This window comes from Oryza glaberrima, chromosome 3 (genome assembly GCF_000147395.1).
Source record: "Oryza glaberrima chromosome 3, OglaRS2, whole genome shotgun sequence".
In the NCBI taxonomy this organism is placed as follows: domain Eukaryota; kingdom Viridiplantae; phylum Streptophyta; class Magnoliopsida; order Poales; family Poaceae; genus Oryza; species Oryza glaberrima.
Genome location: NC_068328.1, coordinates 16,023,018 through 16,037,245, shown reverse-complemented (window position 1 = coordinate 16,037,245; position 14,228 = coordinate 16,023,018). Strand labels below are relative to the sequence as shown.

The window sequence follows — 14,228 nt, the reverse complement described above, 5'->3', positions numbered from 1 at the left end:
ACATATTCTCTGCCATGTAAAGATAACCATTGAAATGTTTAGGTGGCTGTTATGAGCTCTTAGGACAGGACAGCGAGTTCATTCCCAGGCATATCCGGCAACATCACCATTTGGTGATTCATCACAGAGAAATTGCGCCCAATTAATTATGTACATATATTACATATCAAAATCTCTTCTTTTTTTTTTCAAAGATCCATATCTCTGTTAGAAAAGTCTCTATAAGAACACTAATACGAAAAAAAATTGTATGTGGCCTTTGCTTTATCAAAAACAGGATACATACTCGTGAAATTCTTATTCTTCCATCAAGTCTTTCTTTTATAGAAATAGCAACGGAATAATTGAATATTGTTTATTTAGCTTAATCATAATAGCTCACTAAACCATAATTTATAGTAGTCACTCAAACATAATTTTTAAAATTTTCCACATTCCTTATTTCGAGAGGCTTACGTTTGCTTGAAATTGGCCGTTATCACTTTCATCAGGTCAAAATTCAGCCTGATTGGCTGTTTCTTTTAAGAATTTAAGAAATTCTCATCTTACAGTTTATCCTAGGCATATGCGGAAAAAATGGTGTGCTCTTATATAAACCTTAAATAATTGTCCTTAATTTATCGTTGCGCGATGAGGCTAAAGCAAAAATGAAATTCCCCTGGAAGCCGATTGGTTATCACCTTTGACGCCCACATGGCCCCGTTCCATCAGAAGCTCCGAAGAATCTTCTTCAACTCACATTTGTGGCAAATTGCTTACCTCGAATTTGTGACAATTAAGGGAAAAAAGTATATATGTGTAATGATTTGTGATTAAGTAATCTTTGAGAGGAAAATGACAGCATGGTATCTTCCAACTTGGCCTTTGGAATCTCCTCCAGAGTGCAGACCGGACAAGTCATCGGTTTGGAATTAAATCTTTTCATATGCTTACAGTTCAAAAAAGAAAACTTTTATGCTTAAATTATTGTACGGCTCAGTCAGAGGGAGCACAAGTCCTAAGAGCGATGTCGGTTTTGTTGCAGCATTGTTTTCATAGACTCATAGTTGATGCAAGTTGAGATTATTGTCACAGCTTGTATCGATCCTAGCTGCTCTGTGTTCACGTGCTCCTAGGTTTGAAATTTCTAAATATATCGCTGGGCTGAGAAGGCTATCTGGCGCACTTTTGATGGGCCGTGTAGTCCCCCACGTTGAAATTCGGCCTTGGTGACGCGGTACTTATCCTCTTTTCTGGCTTATTAAATTACACATTTGATCGTTAATTTGCACATGTTAAAAGGCACGCCATTTATTTAGGAGAAAGCCGCCACATTGATCATATAGTTATGATCATAGAGTATATAGCAAATTCATGTTTAATAAAACATACCATTGTATACTCAAAGGGGAGACTCTAAACCGAGTGTAACTTAATAATTACTCCAAACGAAGTATTAATCTGTTTAAAATTACTAAAGTAACCGGAGAAGCAACAGCTATGTGTGGTAGAGTTGTGGATGTACAACTTTATCCACCAAAATTCAAATTCTAGTATCCATAAATATTATGCACATACCTATTGGCTTTTAACAGTATTTTAGTGAGATGAGAGATGTGCCGCTGGTTTCTGTTAATTATAGTATGTGTTAGGAGACGCTTTCATGAGGGATGAGGATGTAAGTGTAATGTTGTATGTGTAGTGGTATGTGTACATGTGCGTTTGCTGCGTAAGAAAAAAATTACTAAACTAACCAAAAAAACTAAATTGAGACTCAAATGTGAGAACAAATAGATAGGGATTAATAAATAATGAAAATCATAATGAAACCTACAAAATAAGTACCAGCGGATATTAATTAGTTATAAATTTTAAAATTACTAAATAAAGAAATTTATAATTGAGACTTACAATCCTAGTTTAACTACTTATTAATTTTCAACTCTCCCATCTATTGTATTATTAAGACAGTTTTGAAAAAACCAAAACACCGCGCTCGCTGTGTAGGGCAGGAATTTTTATATTAATCCGAGAAAAAGACAAAATATCTACCATTAGATTGTGGTTGCATCTAATTATTGATCGATATAATTATGTGCAAAACAAAATTACATCCATAGAAATAAGGGAAAAGTCAACATACCCACTAAACTTTAGATGGAAGTTTGTCTAGCACCTTAAACTTTAAAACCAGACATCTAACCACCTAAACTTTTCCATACCATCCATACTACCCTCTAAGTTGGTTTTGCATACTTCGAAATCTTAAACTAACAACTTTGAATCTAATATAACATATTTGCATATCATCAGTTGTAAATCATCAATTTATCCTTGAATAGTGATATCATACTATTATTATGTTGGTACTTCTTTGTTAGTGAGAGCTAATAAGGTGTAAGTTGAGATTTTAATATATATATATATATATATATATATATATATATATATATATATATATATATATATATATATATATATATATATATATATGTCCAATGTATATGTCACATGATCAAACTCATCCAATTTATATACAAATTAGATAAAAATTCCTATTCAAAACCATCTTAGGGTGGTATATAAACGGTATTGTAAAAGTTTAGGTGTTGAATGTGCGGTTTAAATTTTATGGTGCTAGACGGATTTCCATATAAAGGTTAGGGATTATTTGGACTTTTTTTTCTCAAAATAAAAGGAAGAGTTGTATATAAAAAGGAATGCAAGTGGATATCATAATAAGATCCGGACTATGAGGCCTTTAGCCGATTGGAAAACAAAAGGACAGGGACCAGTTGAAAAAATTGAGGTCCTTCCAATTGGAAAAATTACGCATGTGGGATGCCGATTGGACATGTGACCAAGGAGCAGGGAGGCAGTGGTTGCCATGAGAGAGCAAGCTGAGGAGCAATAAATGATTAGAATGGTAGTGGCGGTATCTGAAATACTATAAAATACAACCGCAACTACAACTGATTTGATTTCAATAATCCCAATGAAGATGAAAGAGTAGGGGGTGATGGATAAGCCATAAAGGCGTAGGGTCGTGGTGGTTGTTTGGACTTCTATAAAGTAAAGAAAGAATCACACGATAATCAGGTTCGACCAATAAAATTTTAATGATAATAAAGCAGGGAGGAGTGCAACGGTCAAGCCATAAAAAAGTAGGGTCATAATATTTGATTAGAATTTAAAAAAACTGTAAAAAAAAAGGAAATCGGCGAGACAACGGACATTAGATCCGATTTTTTTTTCAGGTGGATTAATATAAAAGCCATATAGGGCCAATAAGCAAGTAAAGAGACATTTAAGGAGTAAGGGATGATGGCGGTGTGAATTTTAAAATTTATAAAATTGAAAACGCTGTGATCATGAGGTTTGATTTTTATAATTCATAAGACAACGGCATGACTATTTAACAAATTTTAAAGAAAATTTGTGTAAAAAGATTAGATATAATTTTTTATAAGTGCTAGACCCTGCTAGTTTTATTTTGACAGTTTACTAGACATAGACATATAGTACCTTACCTAGGACGAATTTTTCAGAATTTAACGGCTTTGTGCTTTCAGTGGTAGGCGACGTACCCGTCGACAGCGTGACGCCTATGGTGACTTCGTCAATCTCTAGGATGGAATTGCCGGCCCAGTCTTCGAAGATGCTTATAGGGGTAGGGTTTATCTGCATTTGTTCATAGAGGTGAGTTTGCGTGCGTTGTGAGTGTCTGTGTGTTGTACGGTATAATTGTTAAAAAAAGATATGTAGTACTTTTTTTTTTTGACGCCATATGCAGCGTCAGGATTATTAAACATCCATTTTATGGCTCGAGATATTCCAACGATAATCACGGCGATTAATTAGCGCGCGCGAGATCTCCCACGATGACGCACGCCAGGTGGAAGTCGCGCTTGCACTCGTCACACCAGTACGACCACGAGTAACCAACCCCACCCGCCGCACTCGCCGCACCGGTGACGCGCCGCGGCGGCGCGTCAGCACGAGCACGTCCTCCTCGAACGGCGCGTGCCCGCTCACCCTGCCCGGCCACCCCGCCGCCGCGGCCTCGCCGTCCACCTCCCGCTCCAGCTCCTCCAGCCTCTCCTCCGTGAACCGGTATGCGCCGGCGCCGTGCACCGCCACCGTCGTCCGTCCTCGCGTCCCCGGCGAGCACCCCTCTGCCATGGCCGCCGAACGCCACGAGCGAAGGGACCACGTCGACGCGCAGCGCCTTCCTCGCCGCCGCCGGCCCGCCCGTCATCGCCGTCGTCGTTGGTTTTGTATTGAGTATGAATAGGGTTTTTAGCTCAGTTTTACAGTTGTAAGTTTGCTCGAAAATTGCCCTAAGTTTGCTCGAAACTCCGCTGTTTTTACTCTGCTCTGAATTTCTCCTCTCAGTTCTTCACCACTGTTGCTGTTTGTGCCGTGCCGGACGTGTGCAGTCTGCACACAAGGTGTTCGATGAGGGGATTTCTTCGCCAACAGCACCGGCGGGAACTCCTCCGCCGGAGCGTAGCCGGCCACCGTGAAGAACACGCCGACGACGTGCTTCCCCTCGTGCTGGGAGATGGGCACCCTGTCGCCGCTGCCGGAGACAACGTAGTCGCGGGACGGCGGCGCGGCGAGGACGGTGTGGATGGTCTGGTCGCGCCCTCGTCGCGCGTTCCGGCTCCAGCTCGTCCGCCCTCGCCGGCGTGAAAGGGTACGTCTCGGCGCCGTGCTCGGCGACAAGCTCCACACCACACTCCGTGACGGCCTCGCCGGTCGTCGCCTCGAGGACGACGACGAGGCGCGGCACTTCGCCCGCGGCGTTGAACCGCGCGACGAGGGCGCGCCGGCGCTCGGAGTCGGAGAACGGGACGGCGTGCCACGCGAGGTGCGCGTCGAACGACTCCTCGCCGTCGTCGCACGAGACGAGGACGATCTCGAAGCTCCGCGCCGTCGTCGAACACTCTCTCTCCTCGTCGCCTTCCTTATTACCGATGATCTAGCGAGTGATCAGCGTGTGATTGCGTGAGGTTGCTGAAATAATTTTCTGGTCGTCCTATGAACATTTGCCAAGAAATTGGGTGAGGTGGAAACTGCTAAGCTAAGCACGGGTCAGCGAGAGGAAGGATACAGTTTTAAATAACAAAAGATGGAAGAAATTGATGGGTGAGAAGATAATCAAAATAAGTAGGTTCAGATCTTAATTATGGCGCCAGTGATTTATGATCAGATGTTCTTGTCTGAACAATGACAACAGATGGCGGGTCCAAGTCCCCAAGTCTCTGAACAATGGTTTACACGCGCAAGTGCATTATAAGAGAGCGTGGTAGAGACACCTCCTAAAAGCCATTAGTCAAACAGACTCGACGATGAACCTGACAAAAGGATTACTGTTATCGTCTTGTGGATTAACAGTTTCACGAACAACATTTAGCACAAGTGTGTTTTTTTTTCCGGTTGAGGAACATTTAGATTTTGCACAAAGTAACATGTAATTTGGGTCACAAATGCCTTTGTAGTAAATGGGCCGTGAGCCCGTGAACCAAAATTCATGCTTTGGCTCAATTGACGTCAACTAATCGTCCTGAGACCTGAAGAGGTGAGACTGTCAGCTGAAAAGATGAAAAGGGCTGGCTATTACAGAATAGTAGTAACAAACAAGCAACCGGCCTAGAATTCCACTACAATTTTAACTTGAACCCGGTGAGCAATGTGAAATGTGAACACCCTTACAGAAAAACCGACCGTAGTCAAAACTGAGCTAAGGTTGTACATATATATACGCTTCTTGATCTCTATAACCTGAAGAAAGATAAGCTTTTAAGTCGCAGAACAGAACTACATACAACATTCATGCTATTTTCACGCTTCAAGGCTGTAATAACAAGCAGATCAAGACAACTACCAATCCGCAATCGTAATTACACACGATTTTGCACACATTAATCCAAACCCAGCTCATTTTAATATCCACAAATACCAATGTATCATCCAGCCCAAACATATTATAAGCAAAACCAGGAGACGATTGTTTTATTATACTCATCACATAGGATTCACATCCCAAACATTCAGGCACGATTCAACCGGCACAGAGATAAAAAGAAGCCAGGGGAAACAAAACAACTCCTTTAGACCTTTCTGCAGACGTCTCCCTCGCACACATACCCAGCGGGGGCAGCCTCAGCATTCTCCTCTCCCATCTCCACATCGCCCTTCTCCTCCAGCGCGCACTTGGGATGCAGATCGAAGTCACATTCCTTGCACCTGTAGGACCATGAGTCGCCCATCTCGTCGCATCCATCGCAGCCATACGTGGTGCAGCGAGTCAGCACAAGCTCATGATCGTGCAGATCATGCTTTAGCTTCTCAGGCCACCCCTTTGCCATGTCATTGATCTTCTTCTCCTTCTCCTTCTCCAGGTCCTGAAGCTTCTCCTCGGTGAATGGAAAAGCGTCGGCGCCGTGGGCCACCAGTGGGGTCTTCGCATCTTTGGTCACTGTCTTCCCATCAGGACCAATGGCGACAAGCGAAGGGATCCCAGTGATTTTGAAGATCTTACTCAATTGTTGCTTCCTTTCGTCTCCCAAAGGAAGAGCAAGCCATGGCATGCCAGAGAAGAACTCATCGTAGGAACTCTGCTCTCGATCGCTAGAAATAAATACGATCTCAAAATCATTGTGCTTCTCCTTGATCTTGTTGTATTCGTTTACAAGTTTAGGCAGGAAGGCTCGGCATGGAGGGCACCATTTAGCTGAAAAGTAGAGGAGGACAGTCTTCCCAACAAGTTCTGATACAGGAACCTTCACATTAAAAAGCAGATGTTAATCTTCATGTACTAATCACACATTCAGATAGGTAAATAACACTTCAGAGTGTAGGCGAAAATGTGCAAGAATCTACAATGAAGTCATTATAACATCTTTCTTTTGGAGCACTGCCGTTCATATTGCCATTCTCCGGGACTTACGATTGTAGCATATAATATTCTCTCATATGTAAAGTTACATCCTCAATCTATGGGAACGTTAAGATGGGAACAGGATTTCAGACTTAATTTTCCTTGTTACAAGGCATTAACAGTACAATACATGCATTCAGTAAAAAAAATAAAAAATAGTACTCCGTATTACCTATGGAGCATGGGAAGTCATGATATGAAAAGTTTGTGTGCTTTGGTACAATTAACAGAATTTAGGTCCCAACGCTAAAATCAAGAAAGAGTATATCTAATGACTTCAAGCGACAAGTTCAGATGATGTCATACTCATTAAAATTGATCATAACGGCTAAATATACTCCAATGTTGTCTGTAACAAGCATAATTTGCCTAAGTTACTGCATAACGGGATTAACTTTGATACAATTTTCCAAGTCGCAAAAAAGAGATCTTAATCAATGATACCAGGCATAACAATCTACAAACATACCTTTGCCCCATCTTTCCCAAGGACAAAGTCCAAATCACCAGTGACCAGAAGGGACTCCAGGGTCTGTGATTCTGCTTTAGCTTTTGCCTTCTCAGCAAGAATTTCGAGCTTCTCTGCACTGAAAGGAAAACCTTCCCATGCATCTGGACCATGCTCATCAATTATGTCAGCAATATCGTCATTCAGTGTCTTCCCATCAGGACCAATCAGGACAAGCATAGGAAGGCCACTGAGCTCAAAATAACGAGCCAGCTTCTCACACATCTTATCTCCCTGAGGAATGGCAAGCCAAGGCATGTCTGCAAAACTCTCATTGAATGATTCCTCATCACCGTCCAATGATACCATTACAACTTCAAACTTCTCCCCAACTGCTTTAAGTTTTTCATATATTTTGGCAAGCACTGAGGTGAATTGAACAACTGGACCATAGCCATTCACCACAAAGCACAAACCAACACACTTGCCTTCGAGGTCAGAGATGGGCACCTGGGTACCATCAACAAGAAGAAAACAGCTAAGAATGTCTGGATCTGCAAAATCATGTAAAAGACAATAAAGAACTGTCATCGATCAGTTACCTTGTCTCCCTTGTTCGTGATTAAGTAGTCGCGGGTGGGTGTACCAAACAGACTATGAATAGTTTGATTATCTTTAGCTGCCTTTTCCTGTTCCTTCAATTCATTGATCCTCTCTGTTGTAAAAGGGTAAGCTTCTGTACCATACTCATGCACAAGCTCCACTCCATCTTCAGTGTAAATTTCACCAGATTTTGCATCAAGGATTACAAGGTGTGGAATACCCATCACCTTATAGCGTTCATTAAGCTTGGCGAGAGCCTTGGAGTCCGAAAAGGGGACTGCCAACCAAGGCATCTTTGCAAAGTAGGCATTGAATGCGTCTTGATCACTATCCCCTGAAACAAAGACAACCTCAAAGCTCTTTCCCTGGGAGACCAGCTCATTGTATGCTTCAATAAGATTAGGCGTGAAGCGCCTGCATGGTGGGCACCATGAGGCCGAGAAGTAGAGGGCCACTGTGCTTGCCTTGATGCTACTGATCTTGACCTGCAGGACAATAAAGCCTTGAGCAAACAAACTTTGGTGGTGTAGAACAAATTAGTCCTACTCATATTGATTTCACACAAGACATGATTGTTTTCGCATATTTTGCGATTTTCATAGAGGCAGAGCTAAGTTGTTTAGTACTATGTGTGGTGGAATCGAACTTTGCCACATTCCATCACTTTTTGATGAACTCTACTATACATTTCACACCATGTCTTTTTCAACAAAAGGAAAGAAAAGAACAAACTCACTCCCCCTTCATTTCTCTACTGTTTGTGACAAGAAAATACGGCACCAAGTCTGAACTAAGTATGCTTGCTGGACTGAACAGGAAATACGGACATAATACTAACAGTACTAAATTTTTGTAAACATGTTCAATTAATTGTTATCTGCAATTATGCCGAAGACTAATTAGTGATTTCTTAGACACAAGCAAACGCAATCAATCGTCAATCGACCCCACATGGACACGGAAAACCCCTGATCACACTAGCACGGTACAGACTACAGAGTAGCACATGGTCGCTGACAACCACCACTTCTAGTCGCCCCCACAAATTCACACACGATCGAGAAGCAACAAGGACGCGTCACGCACGCACGGTACGGTCGATCGGGGGCGAGCATCAAACAAAGAAAGCGCACAATCGCAGATTCGCAGTAGCAAAGCAAAGCAAATCCGCAAGAGCAAAAGAGAGGGGGGAGGAGGAAAAGAAGAGGGAGTGGTCGACCTTGTCGGCGGAGTTGCGGAGGAGGAAGTCCCTGCCGTCGACGGAGGCGAGGATGGTGGCGACGCCGCCATCGGCGGCGGCGTGCGTGGCGTCCGCCATCCCGGGTGGAGAGTGGAGCGGAGTTGAGGAGTAGTAAAGCGAAGGGAGGGGGATTCGGGGTGTGGTCGGCGCAAGGAGAGGAGTGGGAGGGTGGGGTTTATATAGGGAGCGGAGAGAGGCGCGGCGGAAGCGACGGGTCGGATCGGATGGAGATGTCGTCGGCGTTTACTTGGGCGGTGGCCCAACCGCCTCTCCCTTGCTTTTCCTTAGCACGCAAGATTGTGAGAGACTTTGGGGGGGAGGATAGCCAGTTGGCATTTGGATTGTACAATATCCTGGGCGTATAGGATTCCACGATTTGTTTTCTAAAAAAAATAATTCTTGTATGCGTGGTTATGGTGATACTGGTAGGTAGGCTCGTTCTCGTAATTACACACATTACTTACACCTCAATTTTTATTAGCACGCTTTTTAAACTGCTATACAATACTTGGTCAGAACAAAATCTACACCTATATATTTAGAAGTTGCTTTACAACATTAAATAAAATTCATATTTTAAGTTTAAAAATAATTAAAACTCAATTAATCATATTTAGTTCATCTTGAGCAAGTTTATTCTTCATTGCCATCCCATGCATTTTCACTGGCTGAGTTCTTTTCAAAACTTTCCCAACTCGCATTTCTCATTTCCCGCGCGCACGTTTTTCAAACTGCTAAACGGCACATTTTTTTTGCAAAAAATTTTCTATACGAAAGTTGCTTTAAAAATCATATTAATTCTTTTTTAAAAAATAGTAAATACTTAATTAGTCTTAAGAAAATACGTCGCTCTGTTTTGCGTGCGCAGGAGATGAGGTTCCGATCATTGGGATCCAAAACACACATTTCTTTCTGTCTTGGGAAATAATCAGTCGCGGATCTAGAATTTTTTATGAGCGTGAGCGAGCCTTACAATAAATTATAAAGTATACTCAATTCTATGCAAATATATAGATTGTTTTGGGTTGAGCATTTGCTTTCTTAGTTTGTTCTAAGCATGTTAATTAACTATGTACACTATACTACTGCTTCTCCCAATGACAATAGCAAAAGTAAGGGTCTGTTTGGCACAGCTCCAGCTCCAGCTCCACCTCTCCTGGAGCTCTGGAGCTGGAGTGGAGCTCTGGAGCTGGAGCTTAGCCAAACAGTTTCAGCTCCACCTAAAATGGGAGCGGAGCTGGAGCAGCTCTCTCACAAAATGACTCCATTACATACCCAACTCCTGGAGCTAAATTTAGGAGTTGGAGCTCTACCAAACAGGCCCTAATTAGAATTAATTTATTGGGGGCATGACTGTATGCTAGCCGACGGAGACCGGGAAACTGCCTGCGCTAGCCGCTGTGTTCATAGGGAGGTGAAAGTGAGTTTGTTTGTTTCATTTTCCGCATGCATGCTTCCCGAACTACTAAACGGTGTGTTTTTTTTTTACAAAAATGTTCTATATGAAATTTGCTTTAAAATCCATTTTGAAGTTTAAAATAGTTAATACTTAATTAATTATGTGCTAATGGCTCACCTTGTTTTGCGTATCTTCTCAATTTTCTCTTTTCCTCTCCTCTCAAACTCATACAAGAGTAAATTGTATTGGTGATACACAAACTTGTTAGGTGTGTGCAATTTAGTATATAAACTTATAAACTGCTTGTTTCGCTCCATGAATTTGTCTAGTCTGTGCGAACCAGAACCAAATTGGCTTGACAATGTTAATTTTACGAAGATTATGTTGATTACGATGTAATGTGCATACGTTTAGTGAGTATATATATGCACAAAACATGCTATATTTATACATTTTTATAAATTTTCTCTCTACTTTATTCTTCAATGGAAATGATGAATTCCATATATTTCTAATGATTTTCCAATCTTTTTCTACGATAACTATATCTCATTCTATCATTTTATTGAAAGATGTATATCTAATAGCAGCCTTCATATATATATATATATATATATATATATATATATATATATATATATATGTTTACGTAGTATCCTAAATTTAACCCTTAAATCAAGAAGATTAGTCATGTGGTATCTTTTTTTCCTTTCTCGACACGTATTCACCTAATAATTTCGTATACCATCCGTACAATTTAATCAAACAATAAAGTCCTAAATGTATGATCATCCGGTACACTTTGCAGAGTGCAACTGTGCAACCATGTGGTCGATGGGTAGCTTGTCACGTGTGTGTATGAACTTCATTAGCCACTAGCCCAATACTTGCAGGTGAGTCAAGTCTTCCTTGGTCTTTCTCTCTCTCTCTTTTTTTTTTTTTTTTGGCTGCTTCCACTCGTCTTAAACGGCGCAAGGACGGTTTCGAGGCATATTCCGCGTAAATATGCTCGCCCGGCCGCGTACAATGTCCTGCGAGTCTGGTTCTACAATTGCTCCTACGGCTTCAGAGTACGAAGTATAAGAACAAGGCAAGACCGCAAGATACGTACTATACATAAGTATTTTACAGATGATTAAGCTATTACTACACGCATACATGCATGTGCATAGGAGTATATTTTATACTGGCAACTACTCAGGCTGTTTTCTTTTATTTATGTTTTGTTTTCTATTTACTTTTTAGAAACTTGGTCTTTAATATATAATATATATGTTTTTTAATAGATGACACTATTGTTTTTTTATCACACATTTGTTATGAGTTGTTTTATCGCTAAAAGTATTTAAACATGATTTTTATCTTATATATTTACATAAAATTTTTAAATAAGACGAAAGTCAACAGAGTCATCTATTAAAAAACGAAGGAATTACTTTACTCTTTTGTTAATCATATTCTCCATTAGAACTAGTAAAAATAAAATTATTTGACGGGATTTCTTCCCCTGTGAGCAATCAACGAATATTGTTTATATTTATCTATGAAGAAGTCCAACTTTTTTCATATATTAGTATCGAGTGATGTCAAAATTTGATTGCAAACATGAGCTAGCTATAGTACCATTATTCACTGGGACGAACACATGGATTTTGTAATTATTTTTGTGATTGTTGTATAGTTTTATAAAAAAATGTTTTTTTTAGATAATTTTGTTATGGTGTGATCCTTGTATGTATGTTCTGAACAACCTTTTCTCTCCTTCCCTCGAGGGGTCTATTAAGTTATCTTGCATATTTATTGAATCTATATATGAGGGGGGATTTTTATGGTCCTTAACCTTTACTTGGATGTACTATTTTTTTTACGCCAGTGTATATGGTACCTCTGGATACTTGAGTTATTAAAATATAAAAAAATATACGCTAAACCTCTTGATACCTAGTCAAACTGTAAAATCACTCACTCCTTTTTCTAGTTAATTTTTTAAGTGTGTTTTGGTAAGGTTGGGATGAACTATAGCGTAGTGTCTGGTATCTCTGTAATTCTGTAAAGGGACATTTTGGAGAAAATTATATATACATCCTTCGATCAAAAAAGAAGATCGAGAACCATGACTCGATTCCTACTCATCACTTCATCAGCGTCGAAATTTTGGGCGGCTGGTCCTGCTGACGTCAACGCAGCAGATACGGTGCTTGTTATCTAGTAGTTGGTGCTAATTAACCTTAGCACAAGCAGATCTTTTTGACCAACCGGCTTAATAAAGTTGGGAATTTGGGATTGGTAAAGGAAAGTATAACGCTCTACGTAACTAGCTATATGCTAATTAACCTTAGCTGTATGTATTATATTTAAATTTTGATTCCGCCACTAACATTAACACGCAATAGAATTTTTTTTGGCTCCGCTATTGTTTTTTTTAATCCCTTTTTGACGTTGTAATCTTACTCCCCATCCTCTTTTCGCGAACCATGTGTTCTAGCTCGCTAATATGCCGTAATATTCATATCCTGTTTTACATTTTTAAATAAACACGCGAAATACACTTACTTAAAAAAACTGTAGTCCTCTCTACACATCTATATTGCTCTCATAATGAAAATAAAATAGGATGACACAATTATTATCAGGAGTATATATATCAATACTCATTTAATGGGAGTAAATGACGGTGGTGAGTGATAAATCTGTTACTACTTTACCTAAGCATCAACTCCCTATTCTTTTTAGAAATAAAAAATATTGTGACACCCTACATATCAAACACCCCATCGCCTACTCTCTATTTTGTTGTGGAAGAAAAAAAAAGACAGTGTAGGGCGAGAGAATGTACATATCAATAAAAAAATACCCCGAAGAAATTAACGGATGATATATATAGAAAATGATGATAATAATATTTTAATGATATTTGTTTTAGTTAAAATTTCGTTACAAAACATGGGTAATATATACGTTAATCCTATACACATGTAAACAGGGTGATGACTCGTGGATGTGAAAGCTTGGTTGCCAAGAAATGTATGCGCCTTCGTCGATTTAATTTGTTGTTTCCTTTTCACATTGGCCTCTGCGACCTTTTATTAGTCTACTCGATCTTATTCATTTTCTTTGACTGTATATTACAATCCCCTTAAAGATAAGTGATGACGTCGTCCTAATCAAATGGTTGGGTTAATTAGAGAAGATATCGCTCAACCATTGACCGCTGAGCTGCATGAGATTCCCTTGCAAAATAGGAGGTTCACTTGGAGTAATGAGCGGCAATGAGCCACCCTCATCAAGTTGGACCGTTGCTTCTGCAATGAGACTTGGGACCTTGCAACTCCTCTTCTCATAAATGATTGCAAGGTGAGTATATGACATACTCAGCAAGCCACGCAGCAAATATGCAAGTGCACAGGATAACAAAGGATGGTATAGTAGGGTTTCATTTGCATAAACAGCATTTAATAAACATTTCAGAATTTAATAAAACAGTTGAGTAATAATTAAACAATATTAATCCAACGCTATACAACATACCCTGTTGCATAGGCCCAACCATTCTGAACAACCAACCCCGGCTGCACAGTTCTATCTCCAAACCAGGAATATACCATTCCAAACC

General features: G+C 40.2%; 1 protein-coding gene across 1 annotated transcript; it reads right to left on the bottom strand.

The window, feature by feature from the left end:
- Positions 1-5,969: 5,969 nt before the first annotated feature.
- LOC127765610 (probable nucleoredoxin 1-2) lies at positions 5,970-9,490 on the bottom strand. The gene is made up of 4 exons (XM_052290551.1): positions 9,196-9,490; positions 7,976-8,461; positions 7,395-7,883; positions 5,970-6,767 (listed from the first exon to the last, which is right to left on the bottom strand). The coding sequence occupies exons 1-4, from the start codon at positions 9,292-9,294 to the stop codon at positions 6,096-6,098; spliced, it is 1,746 nt and encodes a 581-aa protein (XP_052146511.1). The 5' UTR covers positions 9,295-9,490; the 3' UTR covers positions 5,970-6,095.
- Between the last annotated feature and the right edge of the window lie 4,738 nt (positions 9,491-14,228).

Coding starts and splice junctions, on each gene's coding strand:
- LOC127765610 (XM_052290551.1), bottom strand. CDS start 9,294: ATGGCGGACGCCACGCACGCCGCCGCCGATGGCGGCGTCGCCACCATC. Junction 8,462..9,195: donor TCCGCAACTCCGCCGACAAG/GTCGACCACTCC, acceptor ATTGTCCTGCAG/GTCAAGATCAGTAGCATCAA. Junction 6,768..7,394: donor TTGGGAAAGATGGGGCAAAG/GTATGTTTGTAG, acceptor TTTAATGTGAAG/GTTCCTGTATCAGAACTTGT.